We start from the raw sequence: 19,003 nt of genomic DNA on the forward strand, positions 1-19,003 counted from the left end.
ACAAACTTATTCTGTAATTTATAAATTATATATGCACATGATGAAAAGCTTGAGATATTTGCAGCACAGCTATTGAATGATTTTTTAAAATTTTGTTTTGTAGAATAGATCAGAACACAAGCATTTCACCAAAAGATGCAACTGATCAATTAAACAACTCAAATGAGGTAAGTGGAACCAAAAGTTGAAATATGATGTAATAGATTTTGAGTAGATATTTTGTTTTTTTATTAATTTTGAGGTCTTGGAATAATGTATTTGCTTAATAATTCTAGGTTAGCTTTTTAAAGGATCATTGTAGTCGTGTTTTTGGAGAAAAGCTTAAAAGTGTGGTATGAGACTACTAAAATAATTTAAAAGGTAGAAGCAAGAGGTTTTAAAATTTTTTAAGCCAATTTTACGTTGCTTTTTGTTTACACTCAGAAAATAATCAAACACTCAATATTGACTGAGTGAAGTGATATCTTTCAAGAACGTTTGCTTTTTTCCCCATATTACAGCTCAAAATGGTTCATCTGTTAAAATGTTTTCTTTAAAAATAAGGAGTTCTCAAGCTTGCTATATCCTGCATAAATAAACTATGAACAGTGCAATGGAGTCTAAAAGGTGCTCTGGTTGTAAGATGTAAGGAGGGGACAGCTGAAGAGGGCAAGCAAGGAAAGCCAAATAACACTAGTAACACTTGAAACAAGCTGCTTTCACAGGGATTATGCCAGGAGCAGAGTGTGAGTGAAGCACCAAAAGCTGTTTGTGTGATCCTGTTGAACAATGGATGAGCCTGGTGAGGTCCTCACAGACAGCAATATCCTGGGAGGGGCAGGGGGGTAAAGCCAAGCTTTGCAGTTCTGCGAGGTGGGAAACCCTACAGAGCATCTCCCCACACCTGGGGACCTGCACCCCAGCACAGGGTCCACTCACACTGCAAGGACAGTGGAGGACACGGGATTTGCACAGGGAGCAGTTGGGTTTTTGTGTAGGCACAACAGTGGGAGAAGAGAGCTGGGTGAAGAGAAGCCCATTCCTGAAAATCTGGAAAAGAAAGCTTTGTTTTCCATAATGAGCCAGAGAACATCGCTGTCTATTAATAGATGCCTGACTTTCATTAGACCAAGATGTGTCCTTTTAAAGGAATTCAGACCTAATCTTCTCCTTGCAGTGAATTGTTTCCTCTGCATTTTGTGTCACTGTTGTGCAGCTCACTGTGGAAAATCTTAATGCTGACAAGCAGGGAGCATTCAGTGACCAATAGGAGGGAGTACACTCAGCCTCTGTCAAACCACCTCAGGCCCTGGGAGAAATCATGAAGCTATTGTTTCTTCTGAGAAACCCCAAAGCAAATATTCACTGAAGCTTCCACTTAAAATCCTTGCAAAGGATTCCTTAAAGGCTAAGAAAAAAATATTGTAATAAATAGGTCAGTGTAAAAGATAAAAAACAATGATTAGATTGGAAATTAGACCAAATTGTTAATAACCAACGAGGAATGAGCAGGGGTTACAACCTGGTGCTTTCTTTTGTGAAATCTTAGGGGTTTTTTGTGTCTCAGCTCTATTGCTAACCTGTGCCATAAGAAAATAAATTCTCTTTCTGGAGTAGAGAAAATGGTGTCTCTCTTCACTGCTCATCCATGGCATTATGCAGACCCAGGGCATATCTTGTTCTATCTTATTGTTGCTTGTTTGTTCCCCATAAAGGAAGTCTTGAATTGAAAATGTCATATACCTCAAGGCACAAATATTGCCTTAATGGATACTGCAGAGATTTATTTATGTTCCCATAAAATGTGACTATCTTATTTTAACCTGAACTCTCAGATTAAAAAGCTGTTCCAGTGTGGCATATAAAAACATTTGTTTCCTTAGAGTGAAAAAACAGAACAGGTTGAAATTTGCTCAGTTTCTTTCCAATACAAAGCACTTCAAAGGCTATTAAATGCTGAAAGCTTGGATTAAGCTCCTTCTCTGCCCCAGCCGATTTAATAAATCCAGTAAATCCATCAATAGACTGGAAATAATAGAAGAGCTACCTTCCTGTCTGGGAGGCACAGGAGCAGGCCCAGGGGCAGGCTGCAGGCATCTCTCCATTCAGGAGCACCGTGTGTGGGTCAGGGTGATACCAGTTTATGCAGGAAGCACCAAGCCTGGGCTTTGCTCCTCATCCCTGCTGTCAGCCTCCTGACTGAGGCTGGCTGGAGCTGGGCACACCTGGCTCCTTTCTCTTACACTCACTTCTTAAATTTATCAAACCTTTGGATGTCCACAAGAATGAAACAGAGGATGCTGATAATAGTAATGCTTTATCAGGGAAAGGAATTCTTTCTAAGGGCAGGGGCTCTCCTTTGTCACACTGTCTCCTGTCAGGCTATGGCCTCCTGGACATGCTGACCAACACATGCCACAGTGCTGATCCTGCTGGGCATGGCCCCATGCCATGTCAGGGTACTGCCTCAGTGCCACAGCATTTTGGTGATGAACTGGGAGAATCTGTGCTTTCAGTGTCCTGCTCTCCAGAGGGATTTAACAGTGTGTGACATTCATCTCTAGATGTAAGAGATTATCTGTTATCTCCTAATTCCTTGCCCTAAGGCGTCCCCTCTTCATTTTCAATAATCACTGGTTGGAAGGAGTGATGGTCAGTGGGTCCAGGGTTAGTTGTTTGGAGAGAAGGTGTCTCTACTACAGGCTGAGCTTCCTCTGGGAGGAGCAGACAGTCCCTTTGGTACTGTGCTTTCTCTGGCAGACAAGGCTATGACACTTCAGAGACAGTGTTTTCTTAAAGTATTATCAAAAATAACAAATGGGTGAGAAGAACCACACTGTTTCTCTTCCTGTCTTTCTCCAGCTTCCTATAAATATCTTAATTTTACCATTATTTGTATTGATGTACAATCCTTTTTTTCTAGTGGAATTGGCTTAGCTCAAGATCTTTGAATTTTCAGTCATTTTAAGAGGACATAAGAAGAGATAAGAAACCTTTGTCCAAGACAATTATAATTTCTTCTTTTTCAGACTTTCAGGATACTCTTCTTAAGAGAAAATGACTATTTTTCCAAGGCAATTTATGGATCCATTTGAGATATTAATATGTCCTTTCATTTGCATTAGCATGGATCAGGAATTACTGCATCAGAAACGCTCATGCTAGACACCAGAGTGAAGCTGGAATGAGCACTCAATCTGAAGAATTTAAACTGACATCTTAGAGTGCTATTGCTTAAGTTACTTCAGTTATACTGGATTTCTATGTAGGGGCTTTCTCAAATTGATGATGGCCTAACTTTTCCCTCTGTGTGTTTCAGCTGTTTGCACAGCTTCTAGCATGTTTAGCACCTTCTTCGACCAGCCATGAGCAGAGGTGGCCCAGGTGGGCCCTGGGGACAGGTCTCTCTCTCTCATGGGAGAGTTGTGAGCAGCCCAGAGCAGATGTGCTGGCCTTCCTCCTTGGCCTTTGCTCTAAGTGTGTCTCCTGACACGTTTCCTGCAAATTTGTGGTGACTTTTCCTGGACAGTGCAGTGTGGCAGTGCCATAACCCTCTGCTGTGGTTGAGGAGTAAGATGGGGTTGGTGGTGCTCTCCAGATTCATCATCTCCCTGGTAACATCAAGGCAATCAAAGCTACTAAGTGTTTTTCTCAAATCCCTGTCAAGGGCACACTCATGAAAATAGGTAAGGTATTTCTATTATTATTATTATTATGATATGATGTCTTTTTTTAAGTGTTTTTTGGCAGTGGCTAGAGATTTGCCATCCACCCACCTTCCCCAGATGGGTGAAAAATATCATTTAGAGCAACTGAGTATAAACCAGCAGGTGAATTACAGCATAAGCATTGCTGAAGTACAATGTTTAACAATGTAGTCTGTGAGAATGCTTTTACACTGAACTTCCCATAAATATTAATGTGTCACAAGCAATAGTGATGCAAAGTGAATATATTTTCTTGAAATGGGATTTTTCTTGTCAAATGCTTGAAGTAACACTCCATGAAGGGTAAGTCCTTTTGTCAGACATTCATTTCCTTATTGGCACATCCTTATGGTTTGTCATCTGTGCTCTCTCTAATTTCCATCAGCTGTTCTCCTGGTAAGGTCCAGGCTGGCATCAGAGCCCTCCCTCGTTTGTAACTGCTATAGTCATATTTTGCTAGGTGACATTAATGACTGTAAAATTCAGACTGTCTGTGATAATTTATTTGGGTTTAGTTGGGATGAGAGACAATGGGAAATGAGGACTTCCCAAAACAGTGCCAAAGTATGATGCAAGTCAGCACCCTTTCCTTGAGAAGGAAATGCACTGCCACCTGAAAGCTTTTGGGGCTGAGAAGTTTTCCATAATTTTCCTGAATTCTAGGAAAGGAACAAAAGGATAAAGTCAGAAGGTCTTCCCCACTCTTCTCAGACAACCTAGTTTTGTTGGTTTTTCTTAACCTGATATTTTCTTCGGGTTTACAAAAGGGGTGCCTTAACACAAAAATAATCAAAAATGTATTAAACTATTCATGTAGGTGATATATTGCAACACAAAATAAATCAGGCCAATAAATCAATTAATTTTTCATTAAATTGACTCATTCCAATCAATAATTTGGTTTCAGGTATTTGACAGAGTGGGGGAAGCAGTTTTCAGGGTATAAATTTGAGGAATTTTTGTTTCTTTGCAACTCAGATTATTTTCTTCAGAAAATGCCTTTCATAAATATGTATCACTTGAGTGACTTACTGTTATACATACATTCTGTGTGAGCCAGCTGTGTCGTTATTAGGACTGCCTTGTGTGGTTTTGTTTTATGTTTTAAGCTCTATTTCCCTTGAGATGGGGGAGCTGAATGTGTGGGGTGTGGGGAGTGACTCATTTTGCCCAGTCAGATGGTGATTAGGGCTTTCACAGCATTTCCATCACAGCGAGATGCTTGTGTGCAGCTCAGTACTGCATGCAGCATTAAAAATTCAAGTCAGAGCTGGACCACGCATGGCACAGAGGCTGGAAGGGATGTGGCAGAAAACTGTCCCTGCCACTGGTTTGCCTGCAGCCAGTGACAATGAAGTGTTGATTTTACCTCTGCAGCGGATCACAAATGATCCCCTGCTGTGTAAAACTGGCAGCAACCGGCATAAAAGCTATGTCTACATAATGAAGTGTCTCTAAAACAGCCAATTAAAAAATCTCTCTCCCAAGAATCCCATGAGTGAGCATGTTCTCAGTAACTCTTTGTTCACTGCTGTGTACTGCACTCCCAAGCTGGAGAGGGAGATTTGATTTCTTATGAATGGTAAATGGGGAGGGACATAATGTCATCAGATCGTGATGTCAGCCCAATGAATGAAATACTTCCTTAATGTATTGCTTCAAGCCCAAGAAGAGGGACACCATCTCAGTTTGGCTTCCCGGAATAAATCGCCTTTTGCTGACAAAGTCATCTTTCCCACGTGCCATGAATAATCCATGTAAATTGGGACTTAAATACCCAGGAGTCAAGAAACTGGTGGAATAGTGCCCGTTTGTTCTCCCCACGTCCTCCCGGAGCAGAACACCCCTTTCCCTTTGCAGCGCTGCCGATGGGCTCCGGGAGTTGAAGAGCAATTGCCGATCCCTGTTGTTCTCTACCCAGACCAATGTTTTGCTTTTGTCTGCAGAATTCTTTGCTGAAGCTGCAAGCCCTGGAAACGGATCTGTGCTCTGCGTTTCTGCCAGCGCAGGAGGAGACTCCCCAGCTGCCGGCACCCAAGGACGCAGCCCCTTCTCCAGCCCAAAGCAGCGTGCAAGCTGATGGGGCCGGTTGTGGAGGTAAGCGAGCGTGCCATGATGTGTTCTCATTTGCAATTATAAAAAAGCCTTGTGACTTGCACTTTAAAATCAGGCTTGCAGCCCTCTGGGAAACAGTGCAGAGCTAATGCAAAGCACCATTTCCTCCTGCAAATGCTGTGTAATGTAAAAAGGGGTGACACCTGTCAAAAGAATGGAAATTAAGAGCTGTAACCCTCTGGTTTTCTGAGAGGCAATTTTCCTTTTCAGAGAGGTTTTAAGAATGCCAATTCTTTTACTTTTAGTTTTAATCTGTTACTTTCCCCAAGTAAATTTACTCTCTTTACTTCCTATGTCTGTATTGTGTGAGATCACCTGCCATATCATGTAATTCTATTTTTGTCATTCTTTTTGTCAGAGCAATATCACTTCATTTCTCCTATTATTGATTTTAATTTAATGCATCAGCAGAGAGATAGCGAAGGTGAGTTTTACAGCATGTGGATTTTAATCATTCATGATCCTGTATTATTACCCAGCTGGGCAAACTGTGGTGTGTTACATCTCCCTCTTCCCTCAATAGGGAAATAAATAGCCCTAAGGCTCAGCACTGTTTTTGTCAGTTCATGGCTTGTAGTCAGAGGGCTGGCAGACTCATGATGCTCAATAGAAGAGGAGTCACTGCTTGTGAAAAATAGGTCAAAAGCAGTATGACTAATACATCTCACAGATGAGTGACACGAATACACAAATACCAAAGTCGTGCACCACGTATGGTTCAAATTAAGGCAGGTAGGTCACTAATCCCTTTGCAATTGATGTTTCATATCAGAAAAAAAATCTGGGTACAGACGAACTTATTTTGGGAGCTGTTTGCTCAGCATTTTCAGCAAGAAATAACATTAAGTTATTTACAAAAACAAATCACAAATGATAGTGTTCTACTTTAAAAACTCCTAAGTTTGAGGTTGGCATTGAAAAAATCAAGGAACAATGTATGTAGAAGGCAAATTATTATAAAGATTAAGGAATCTAAAAATGCTAGATATCCTGGATTTTATTTTAAAAAGAGGATGCTCTAGTACAGCCCAGCAAATACCTTAATAGCTCTTGGATATGGGTATGGAGCCTGGACTTAGGCTAACCTTGTTGGGGGTCTGAAGCAGAGACAGGTCTCATTTGTTTGCTGCACAGAAAAAGACATTCTGCAGCTTACCCAAAACCTGCACTGACTCCCTTCCTTTATGGCAGGGTGGAGTTTTCCTCCTTTTCCAGTCCTTTGCTGCATTATTTTGCTCTGGCGGTTTCATAGTTCATTGTTACACTGGTTCCTGATAATTCCCCTTAATCATTTTTTGCTGTTTTGATTAGATTTTATTTTTATTGATGCTGGTAGTGACTGCTGCTTCCAATCCCCTCTCTACTCTCATTTCCACTCTGCAGCCACATGGGGAAATGTTGCATGATGTAGCATTTCTCTTGCACAGTTTCAGAGCATGCTCTGCCACTCCAGCAGCCCAAACTTGTGCTTTAGTTAAAGCTTATCTATTTAATGGGTTTTAATGTGCCCTCATTCCTGTTAACATCTGCTTTGTGGTTTGTGGCATTTTTAGTAACTTGCCATTTTGCACAGACAGGGCTGGTCCTAATTCTGTCTCTTAAATTACTGCTGAATTTACTGCATTGAGCTGTCACATGGGACTATTGGCTATTTGAGCTCCACCTTGGCTAGAAGTCCAGGGATTTATACCAGGCTGGGAAGAGAGTTTCTAGAGGATGTGCCATGTATGTTCCATCTTTAGTTATCAGCCTTTAAACATGATCCTTTCATTCACATCCCAGCCAACAAATTTTAGGAAAGTGTACATCATATGTAGGGAGAATGAAGATACAACAGTCTAGTAAGATGACAGAGTGCTTCAGGGTGCAAATTTTAAGGGGATGAACAGTAACTTATCTCTGAGAAAAGCCAGCAATTTACAGGTTACAGGTTTTGAATATGTGAAAGCTGAATTAGAGTTGCCAAAGTGAGACTAAAGAATTGTAAGGGATACCTAAGCTAGTTTTATAAAGTAGTAATTATAGACAAGTAGGGCATAATTTCTGTAACTTTTGGATATGAAATTATATCAAATATGTGCCTGCAGCAGTGAGCAGCTGAACCTAAGTACAGGAAGTTCTAAATTACTTTTAACTTAAAAATTCTGATAGAGCCACTCACAGATGCCTCTAGTGCTTAGGACTGAACACACTACATCTGAACATTATTTTTCTATACAAGAGATTTCTATGTATTATTGTTTTACTTTAAGAATACCACAGGCATAAATACAGGCTTGTACCATAGGATTTGTCATATGAAGACCACCTGCTGAACCTTGTTGCAGATTATCAGACATTAGAATTTGGCTTTAATTCCTGTGGTATTCTCCTGTCTGTGCTAAGCTGCAGGGAGTAGATGGGATGGAATAGATGCTGAGGGGCAACTCACTGGCTTGGGTAGGGGTGGCTTTAATTCCCAGTTTTGGTAAAAATAGAGGCTAAAATTAGACATGAAGACAAGTAGAAGTTTTGTCAATTCATGGGCAACTCTCAGGATAATATTTAGTGTCTTGTTTAGGATCTACACAGAACTGGAATCAGCATGATGGTCTTAAGTGTTAATTAAAAATGGGATTGTTTAGAAATTGTCATTACCCTAGATGTCCCACTATTTTAGTAGTGGTGCTACTGAAATGAATCAGTCTGAATTATTTGCTAACTAACTCTGACCATTCAGTAGTAATTTAAAGCACTCTAATAGAGTTGAAACTGAACCCTTTTTTGGGCCATAGCAAAGTTGCACCAGTGTTCAAGCCTTGCAGACCTTGCTGTCAGAAGACCAAGGAAATGAAAGTGCCCTGGCCTTTGGGAAACATTCCCAAATTATAAATCATACAGGTTGTCTCCCTTTATTTATTTATTCCTTACATGAAAAACTGTGCAACTCTTTTTAGTCAACCTATTTCAGAGTGAAATATTTATGTGTTTCTTGATGCTCAGAGCTGGTGAAATTAAAGCAAGGAAAGCCAGGTTCTTATCACTGACAGTACTGTTCTTCAGAAAAAAAAAAACCAAAAACCCAGCAACCACAACAGATCAAAACCCAACCAAAGGTATTAATTTTTAGAAATCTTAGAGGGTTAGGAAAGAGTACTTTCCAAAAAGAGAGAACACTGGTTTGCAGAACACCAATCATTCCAGCCATTGCCAGTGTCCATGATTTCCCAGGAACTGTCAGTGCTCCACCCCTGCTTCTCCCAGGTTCCTTCCTGGGGCCTCTCTGTGGGAGGATCTGAATCTCATACAAGGTTTAGGAGATTTGGGGGTTGCTTTAGTTTATCTTGGAGAGCTGAATTTGACCTACAGAGTATGAAGTACTTAGAGGAAGGTTGCAAGGTTAGAATTAATAATCAACTACATTGTCTCACTGTGAAAAAGCTTAACATAATTATAATTGATATGCTGGTAAGAGCTGATGAGCTTATAAATACAAGAGTCATGTGTAACTTTTGCTTGACAGATTAAACTGTGATTATACAACACACAATAGGATTTTTTGTTGTCTCTAAAGCAAAAGCAGTTGGATAGTGCCCAATAAAATTATATTTAAGCCAGTGTAACTGCTATTTTTTAGAGAAATACGGGGTTTTTTTGAAGGGTGCTATTCAGAGCTGGTTTTTCACCATTGTTACAGTGCAGCAATAAGGATTTGCAGTTTTAGTATTTGTTGGGAAGAGGTCAAATAAAATGTACTACAAATGTTCCATTCAAATCCTGAAAAAAATACTCACTCAGCATGGGAATGTGATGTCCCATCTGCAAAGCAAAAAATCAAAAATGAAGGTAAAAGGACTTACCTAAACCTGCTAGTTCTTCTGTGAGTAAACCCATGTATAGTTGTTTATCTGTGCAGTTTTAGACTTCCATTGAATAAAAAGATTGTGTGAAATGTATTAGAATGCATGACATATGGCAAATATAATTTTGGTTAGAATTGGCACACATGCTACCTGGAAATGCAAAATAATAAATATGAATTAAAAGGCTGTATAAATGAATGGGATTAGTAAAAAAAAAAAAAAAGAAAATAATGTAGCTGGTTTAAAATATATAATGTACTGTGGAAACTGATGTTGGGGAACCTGAGTCAGAGCACAAACCTTCTTTAGCAAAGCAAGAGAGAAAAATTTTGGGCAAGAACTTTTATGAGATTGTGGAGTTACTCCCTAGAAAGTATTAACTGCATTAAAACCAATCATCTGATAGCAAAAATATTGATTAGGTTAGATCATCCTCATCCACTTCAACTACTGAGGCTGAGGAAGAAGATTCAATGAATACTCCCTTCAGTGTACTCAGGTAGAGCACAGTGAGGATGAACCTCTGATGCTCCCTTGGTAGGCCCTGTTATGTGCCATTATTTTTTATGCTACCCATAAACAGTGTGATGAGGTTCATCAATTCCTACTTTTTCTATCTTGACCATCACTATAAAACAAATTTTACCTTTTAAGACACCTGTGGTGAGGTTTGCATTTACAGTCCAGGACATTGTTAACACAGTACCACAAACATGACTCCACCAAGGAGCAGCAACTGCCCATGACCTTGAGTAAATAAATTAAATGTTCTTGGTGGTGGTTGCTATTTTCATATCTTACATTCTTTGAGCCAAGGATATGTTACTGAACAAAATCCTGAAGGATGCTGCAAGCAGTCCTGGAGGTTCTTAGCACCAAGACATATTATATTTTTGACCTTCCTTTCTCTTCACCGATGGAATTAAATGATAAATCACAAAATTAAACTTATTGTGGACATTCATCATCTTCTTTAGGATTGTGGCTTTCAAAAGCAAAGAAATCTATGAAAATACAAGTAATGCTTCTATTCTGGGAACATCTCCATCTTTACTTCATAGTTTATAAATACAGTCATCCACCTCCTCCTGTTGAACTCAAAAAGGATTAATGTGAAGCCAGGGACAGTACTTCTATTTTCTCATCCTCAGTGCTGTGTCCACCCTGCATGTGACACTTTGCTGATCTGTTTGCTGCTCACTTTGAATACTTATGCTTGGAATACTTCTGTAAGGACAAATTTTTGTTGACCTAGGTAGCTCAACCCCATGTGAGTGATCCTCAGTCCACACTGATTTATACTTTCTTTCTAGAGCCTGTGCCAGCCCACAGGGACTGGCAGAGTGACATGGAGAGCAGCCCACAGGAGCATCACTCCCTAGGGACCAGCCGACTGCTGTATCATATCACAGATGGAGACAATCCTCTCTTGTCACCACGCTGCTCTATCTTTAGCCAGAGCCAGAGATTTAATCTAGACACAGAGTCTGCCCCTTCTCCACCAAGTGCTCAACCTTTCATGATGTAAGAAAATCTATTTTAATTCTTATGTATTTTTAAGCCTTTTTCTGCAGTTCACAGCCTTTGACTCTTCATGGGTTGCTATGTCATAAAAAGCAAATTTTTGTACTGTGGCATATTTTGACATGGATAATTTGCAACACCAGAAATAGCAAGTAGTGTTTCCTCAGTCATAACAGTGTACAATATTTTTGAAGTCTTTGTTAATTATAGTTAGCAAGGACAGTTTTAAATGTTAGTCATTAGAATGATGAGTGAACACAAGATAGAGAGGGCTGCCTAGATATAATACTAAAACTTCAGCTGTAATTGAACTATAGCTTGAGTTATTGATGAGGGGTGACAGTGTCTTAAAGCATACAAACAGTCCATGTATGTGATTTCCAGAAACCAAGCTGTGAGTTTTGGAGAGAAATCAAGCTTTCTTAAAAGTTTATATACAGAGCTTTACTTCAGCTGTATATGGATCCAATCAGCTCTATTGATTTGCAACTGTAAATAATCAGAAACTAAACTGTCTTCAAAATGATAATGTTTATTTCCAGTAATGAAAAACTCCCTGAGCTTAGTTTTACAAATCACTGTCACTACAGTCTCCTGTTATACTTGGAAGATTTGTGAATAAAGGTGTGGGTGTTAAATGTAAATATTGGATCAGGCTCTTGCCTACTGGATTAATTTTTAAAAAATATATTCAGAAATCCCACAATTTAAAAAAAAAAAAAGAAAGACTGAAAGACAGATGGTGAACCCATTAGAATACCCTAGGGGTACCTTCAAGCAAAAGCAGTTATTTTATGCTTACTTTGTAAAACTAAGCTGTCTCTAGCCAGTGAAAGAATAGAATAGCCATGAATTCTGAAATGCTAAGCATTAAGTGTGCCTGAAAACAAGGCATGGTCCATTGTAGCCAGCTCTTAGATCCCACAGCTCTGCTTTTGGCTTTTGCAGGCCAAGAAGTTCTTCCAGGTGTAGCTGTGAAGATTGCAAAGAACCACAGACAGTAACACAACTTACCAAGCACCTTCAGAGCCTCAAGAGAAAAATTAGGAAGTATGAAGAAAAGTTTGAGCAAGAAAAAAAATACCTGGTAAGACAATAATTGAAAAGGTAAATACTCCAAAAGGGAGGCAAGGATCCCAGTGTATTTAAACTTATTTGAAACAATGTGAGATAGGGTCTTTCTGGTAAAATAAAACAGGAAAACTTCAATGAATATCTTTTCAGCATCTTTCAATGTATGCAGTAGTTCTGTGACTCTAAATTTTCTTTGGACTACCTTTGTTGCAAAATATCCATCTTTGAGAAGTGTGACTCAGTGAAACATGGTTGACAGGCCTGTGAAACAAAATGGTGCAAAAGGGGAAAAGCTACTTATTCACTTTGTAGGAGTAATTTGCCTGGTACCTTGTTCTGCTGTGCAGATTTCTTAATTCAGAAAGAGTCCTATAAACCACCAAAGCCTGGGGCTCAGTGGAGGCTGATGGCAAAAATCAGAGAAATAAAAGTTGTGGCGGTTGTTTGAGGTCAGTGGTGAGTCCTGTGCTGGAATTGTGCAGTATGTGAATATCAAAACATGCCTGATGCTAAGGAGGTGTACAACATGAAACAGGGAAGTTTGTAACACTTTCTGACTATTAAAATTAAACAAATGATATATTACCTTTTAATCCTTTGAATGGCCAAAAACTTTGTTTGGCTCTATGGTCATTTTATGCTCCTGGGAGCACAATTTCATACCCAAACAACCCTCATGCTATGGCCAGAAAAGAAATTATTTCAGAAGCTTAATTTTGCAAAACTGTTTTGCAATTTTAAATATTTGAGTTCTGAATATTCAGTGTAAATTCATTTTAATTTGCAGGCATTTTCTAAATGCAAAATAACTCCTGATCTACAATGTCTTTGCTGTTTGTTTCTTTTGAAATCACTCTTGCACAGGATTTTTCGTTTGATTAATTAAGCAGGTCAGTTGAAATTTTGAAAATGCCGTTTCCCAAGAGAATCTCTGTCTTAAAGCAAGAGCTTATTCCTGCAAGGGAAAGAGAGCTTCAGTTACAGTCCTGGAAATCACTTAGGAACTTGACTAAAATTAGGTATTTGATCAATCCTTTTGAAGTCACCAAGGTTATTTATCCAATTAGTCAGAGACCGAAACGTTTGTTTCTGTGATTTTTTTGGGATCAGAGACATAACACTCAGATCCTTGTGGCACTGTGTCACAATGGGGAGAGATAAGCCATGACAAATTGATGCCATGATCAAGCCAGACGCTCTGCATGACGCTGATAGAGTGCAGCTGGAACTATGGACATTTTGTAGCACACTGGGGGCGAGGAGGGTTTTATCTGTTTGATCCTTTAACTGTCAGTTCCTTCTCTTTCTTTGCATTCTTTACATTTTCCTTTGCATTCAGCCTTCTCATGGTGACAAGACTTCCAATCCTGAAGTTCTGAAGTGGATGAATGCTCTGGCCAAAGGTCGGAAGCAGCTCAAAGGTACATAATAGCCTGTTGTGCTCCTTTGCTACTGAAGCTTTTGCAAGTGGGAGTGTACCTGGAACATTTTAAAGTCAGTTTTCTCACCTCACTGCTTTGCTTATTTTTCACAGTGAGTGGCAATAAGCCTCCCAATGGCAAGAAAGATATCATGTGATATGACTTGCCTTGATTCCTGAGAGCAGGGCTTAAAGTGAGCCAGTTCAACCTTCATACCAAGCTAGAAAAGAGAAGGGGAAAAAGCCATAGTCTCTCCTCATGGCTATAAGCATTCATGGAAAAGGGGATGCTATTCTGAACACTTTTATGAGTGTCTAAACCACAGATGTTAGAAGTTTCCTTGTAATAGCACAAATGTAGATGCAAATGCTTCTTTAGGACTGAGGATATATGTTTCTAAACATTTTATTTATTTTGATTATAAAAACAGATCTTTCCTTGACAATAAATTTGGCATTGAGGGTCAGGTTTTGCCCTTGTCTGTCTGAATATCACTCCATTAACATCTGTGGGTGTATCAGGTGCTTTCCCTTGGGGAGTCTGTAGCCAAGACTGATTGATTTTTTTTTTTAAGGCTATTTAAAATTTATCTAAATAGTTGTTTTTTTTTTTTTTTTTCCTGCTATAAATTGACTCTCACTACTAAATAAATTGTAGTATTATCTTTCATCTCTGTTCTGGATGTAGTTAATAATGTAGATATAAAGAGTGTGATTGTGGTAAATGAAGAATTAGAAACTCATCTTTCAGTAAATTTGTTCGAAAGTTCTCCCTTGAGTACTATCCTATATGATTACCAGATGATGATGATGATGATGATTGCTATTATTTGCCCTTAAACTCTGTGTTGCAAATCCAGGAAGGGCAAATGAGAAGAAATGGCCAGTCTACACAGTTACTTTTCTGAAAATTATATCTCTGACTCAACCATTGCTTCTCCTATCCAGAGGTTCTAGGTTTCATTGATCAGCCTCACCTTCACACCCTAAATGCCTCAGTCCTGTGACAACCCTTGATTTTTATTATCCTGAATAATGCCACTGCTTTTAAGTGAAGCCAGATTCATGAGGTTCATGTGCCAAGTACAATTGAAGTGGAAAACACTCAAATGCTTGTAGATCCTTCTTCAAGTTAGCAAGGCTTGTCTATCCTTTCTAGCTCTATAGGTTTACTAAAAATTTCTGGTTTTCCCCACAAACTGACTATATCCTCAGACTGTCACAGCAAAAAAATAATGCTACTGTTTCTGCACGGATTTCAACAAATTTAACAGTTGGAGACATCAGTCTCCTGCCTTGACCAAGGTCCTTCACCAGACAAGCGTATGCTTGGAACAAAATCTGGTTTCATGAAAGCTAATTCAGATTTTTAATTCAATTTTCTTGTTGCTCTGTGCAGATCCCTGGAGCTTCAGGGGCTTTGGCTTGGTGTCAAGTTAATACAGTCACAGGCTTTATCACATCCAGGCAGGCTGCTGACTGGGAAGCTTCTGTCTTCTGCTGGGGTGCTCAGGTGCTCTTCTGCAGAGGGAAGTAATTTAAGAAACTGTCTGCTTCTCCTTGCTAGGACCACTTGAGCAGCCAGACTGGCACGGCAGGGTGGCCTCTGGAAGGGAGAGGGACAGTTTAAATTGCTCTAAGAAAGCAAAAGATGTTACACATTAAAGTGAAGCAGAATTACTTTCCTACGTTCCTGTGGTATAGTAATTGCATGCAAGAAATAGGAAAGTTTTGGGTTGTTTTATCCTAGTAGTGTCAGAGGAAATTGCTTGGCAAATACTTCTAATCTATTTACTTGCCATGAAATTTGCCTTTCAGAGCTGAAACTCAGAATGTCAGAAGAGCAAAACTGTACCTCCACAGCACCCCAAAGAAATGAGCACCGTGAAGGCAGTGGGACCTCTAAAGAGGCTGGCACACAGGAGGCCACCAGCATGGAACCAGCTCTCTCAGTGGAAGAAACCATGGATAGCGTGTTGAGACGACTAAAGGAGAAAAGACAACACTTCAACCTTCCTGAGACTATTAAGGTACTTAAGAAGCATGGCTGTTCCCTCAGAACTCTCTCACCTGAGGCAGATATCGGTGTGTGGCTGGCTCAGGTGTGCCAGGGTGTGTGCATCCTCTGTCTGCTGGCACTGCAGAGCATTTTCTCTCTAGTGTGGTGGGAGCTCTAGTGCAGTTTCTGGAAGTGACTCTTCTGATTGGAATTGCTCGGTGCAGAGGTGCACAAGGCTTTTTCAAGCAGTGCTAAGCATTTTTTGCTCAGAGGTGCACATGTGAAACTTTGCCAGGCACTGCTGGAACCTGCTGACTTGAGGCTATGTGCCCAGAACTGCATATCCTGGTGTACTGAAGAGAGTGGCAGCACAAGCACCTTGAAACTGTGTAACTGAAAACATTCCTGAAGGTATTTTGAGGGTAAAGATCCCCTCTCAGCTGAGAAATGCTGAAAGCCTCTGCAGAGTCAGTAGCATGCACTGAGGTGACAGGGACAGCACAACCATCCAGACTGCTTTGCTCTCCTGACCTTGTACTTTTGTGCTGATCCTGCCTGTTTTCTTCCATGCTCTCAATTGCTCTTCTGAATGCAGGAACAATGTTCCGTGGAACACGATTGCTTGGCTGGGAAATCAGTTTTTGTTTTAAAACTAGTACATATATTAAAATTTTGCTCTGCCTTCACATTCCTAGCACAAAATAGGATTCTCTAAAATGATATGTACTACTCAAACCCCCCCTTTTCTGGGGGGCTGTTTTTGCTGTCAGAGGATATTGCTGTCCTGATGCTATTACAGCCAGGCAAGACAATAAATTCTGCCCTCAAAGGCACCTAAAAATCTAAATTTTGACAGTAACATTTAGACTTTGGCTGGTGAATGAAAAGGGGGAAGGGGTGAGAGGGTGAAGAACTGAATGTGAAACTCTGTGAGAACTAAGAAATTATTCTGGGTGGATTTCAGTAGCACAGAGTAGCACAGAGCACTAATTAGTTTTTAATTTTTGTTTTGTTTCTATTCTTGGTCCTTAAACAACTAGTTGCTATAAAAAAACCAGGACTGTGCATAACAATGCCATGTTTCTCAGATCCTGGGTGCTGCATACATGACTGATTTTTTAATTGTTTCTTTTTATATGCTACTTTTTAATAAAGAAAAATGGAATGGAAAAAGTGTTTCATAACCAGAAAACAAAAAAAGGCAACAAAACCATGCTATTTCGTACATAGCTCTAAAATCCTAACAGTGCAGACTGTAGGATAATATTTTCAGTCATTAACATTTTTATTAATGAAGTGAGATCAGATGCCATCAAAACAGATATCTGTGAAGAAATCCAGTCCAATAAACTTTTGTATAAAAGTAAGTTGGCTGTGGATATCTGTCCCACTCATTTTTCTATTTCTTTTGGACTTCTAATTTTCCAAGAGAACCTTCTAAATTTAGGAAATGGCAGTGCGGGCTTGAAATATTCTCAAAACCAAGGAAGTTAAATGTTTGCACATGCCAATATTTTCAATTTTTTTTAAACTTATTAATTTTCCTTTTGTTTTCTTGCAGAGATGACTTGTGTTTTAAAAACTCTCTCTTAGCAAAGGTGCTTGGTAATAGTTATCAAAACTGATGGGGAACATAGGCTTGAGCAGGAATAACATGAAATCAAATTGATCTATTTCAAAATGATATCTTTTAGTAGCTCCCTAAGCATAACATTAAAAAAGATTGGATTTTGATTATGAGTCATCCTGGACTTTTGGGGGAGAATGGGGTGGCACTGATAATGTGAAATGAACCAAGGATGTCTGTGGTGACAACAAAGATCAAAGGCTTCATTTCAGCTACAAACAACTTCGATGTTACTGCAGATATATTTTATATGCAACAATTTGTTTTCTATATAACATTTAGATCCTTCACTAGGATCTGACCTAGATTAATAGTAAACTAAATAGCAGCTAAATGTTTCCCTTTTTTTGGTATTTTGGCCAAAGATAGCGTTTCCATGAAAGCCTGCCAAGCTCTCCTCTGAAGTTCGATGTGGAATACCTCTAAAGCACTGCTGAAAAACAAATGAGAGCATGTGTGTCCTTAGAAAGGTGCAGACTAAAATCCCAGTATGTCTAAAGAACACAGACCACAAGATCTGAATAGAAAACTGTAGAATGTGGCTTCCAGAGCGAAACACCCCTCCTGCCAAAAGGCCTGTGAGTAAAGGTATTGAATGAGAAGGCATAGAGAAAATTGGGGTTGGCCTGTGAATGGCTCACTACCCCACAAAGGGGTGGCCACCTGCTATTGTTTGTGTCACTAATTCCTTGTGTGAGGAGATGGTAATTTATGTAATAGCTCACCTTGGGTTTAGGTAAAAGGCTTTAGGAAAAAATAAAGATTAACAGCATGAATATAGGAGTTCAAGAGATAAAAGGCAAATAAACACACTTTGAACAATATTACTTAAAAAGCTTCACCAAATCCCCCCAAAACCAAATCCTAGAGCCAACTCCCAATTTGGAATCCAGTCAGAGTGTTGGGTGGCTGGGGCTGTGACTGCTGCCTCTGTCCCCAGGGGAGCAGCAGCTCTGTGGTGCTCAGCTCTGGCTCACCAGCCTTTGCCAGCGAGGCAAGGCCAGAGCTGGCCTGACGGGAGCTGGCACTGCTCTATGGCACTGCCATGTAACTTATTGCCTTTCTTGATACTTTTTATTTCTAATTTTGTATTAAATGCTGCTTTGTAATGAGCCACCGCACATTCCCAAGTAGCAGACTAAGGCCATGGGAACCTGACTCTGTCCCTGCATGGAAACAAAGCACTGCCTTTGAAAGGATCTGGGCAGGTCCAGGCCCAGCCCTCACTGGACTGTCTGTCCTTCTGTCCCCAGAGTTTGTGTTTTCTGTCTGGAAAAATGACAGCAAACTTGAAGGCATAAGCTTGCAGGGAACAGAACAGGCTAGTAAGGAAGATAATGGTATACAACATTTTGGGTGCCTCTGTTCCAAGTTATGAAAAACAAATTACTACCATATCTTTATGTGAAGTCCCCTGATGGAGGAGATACAACTGGCACTGAAGAAGGCTTTCAGTATCAGCACTTTATTGTTCTTTAGCACAACCTTTCATACAATTCATCTTACATGCATTCCACCTTGTGCCCTTTCTATCCTTCTATGATTGGTCACTACACCTCAGCATTCCATATTTCTTTCCCTTCAATCCTCTCCACCTTTCCTATACAGTTGTAGCTCATTAGGGATGAGGCTTGGCTGCAGCCCCATTCCCAATCACCATAAACTGTGTGCCTACAGCCCAGTTTTTCTTTCTTTATATGTCACAAATAAGTTTTG

The 19,003-nt window shown here is 39.8% G+C and overlaps 1 protein-coding gene across 6 annotated transcripts in view; it reads left to right on the plus strand.

The window, feature by feature from the left end:
* Positions 1–19,003, plus strand: part of FAM13C (family with sequence similarity 13 member C) — an 81,205-nt gene that overhangs the window by 54,331 nt on the left and 7,871 nt on the right. For 3 of the 6 annotated variants that reach the window (XM_056494943.1, XM_056494944.1, XM_056494946.1), the window contains 7 exons: positions 104–167; positions 5,633–5,783; positions 6,160–6,225; positions 10,957–11,167; positions 12,116–12,254; positions 13,581–13,662; positions 15,480–15,691. In XM_056494943.1, the coding sequence (XP_056350918.1) occupies positions 104–167; positions 5,633–5,783; positions 6,160–6,225; positions 10,957–11,167; positions 12,116–12,254; positions 13,581–13,662; positions 15,480–15,691 (925 nt within the window). The remainder of the gene's footprint in view (positions 1–103; positions 168–5,632; positions 5,784–6,159; positions 6,226–10,956; positions 11,168–12,115; positions 12,255–13,580; positions 13,663–15,479; positions 15,692–19,003) is intronic. The other 3 variants (XM_056494945.1, XM_056494947.1, XM_056494948.1) reach the window with 1 other exon arrangement.

The sequence above is a fragment of the Oenanthe melanoleuca genome, chromosome 6 (genome assembly GCF_029582105.1).
Source record: "Oenanthe melanoleuca isolate GR-GAL-2019-014 chromosome 6, OMel1.0, whole genome shotgun sequence".
NCBI classification, from domain to species: Eukaryota; Metazoa; Chordata; class Aves; order Passeriformes; family Muscicapidae; genus Oenanthe; species Oenanthe melanoleuca.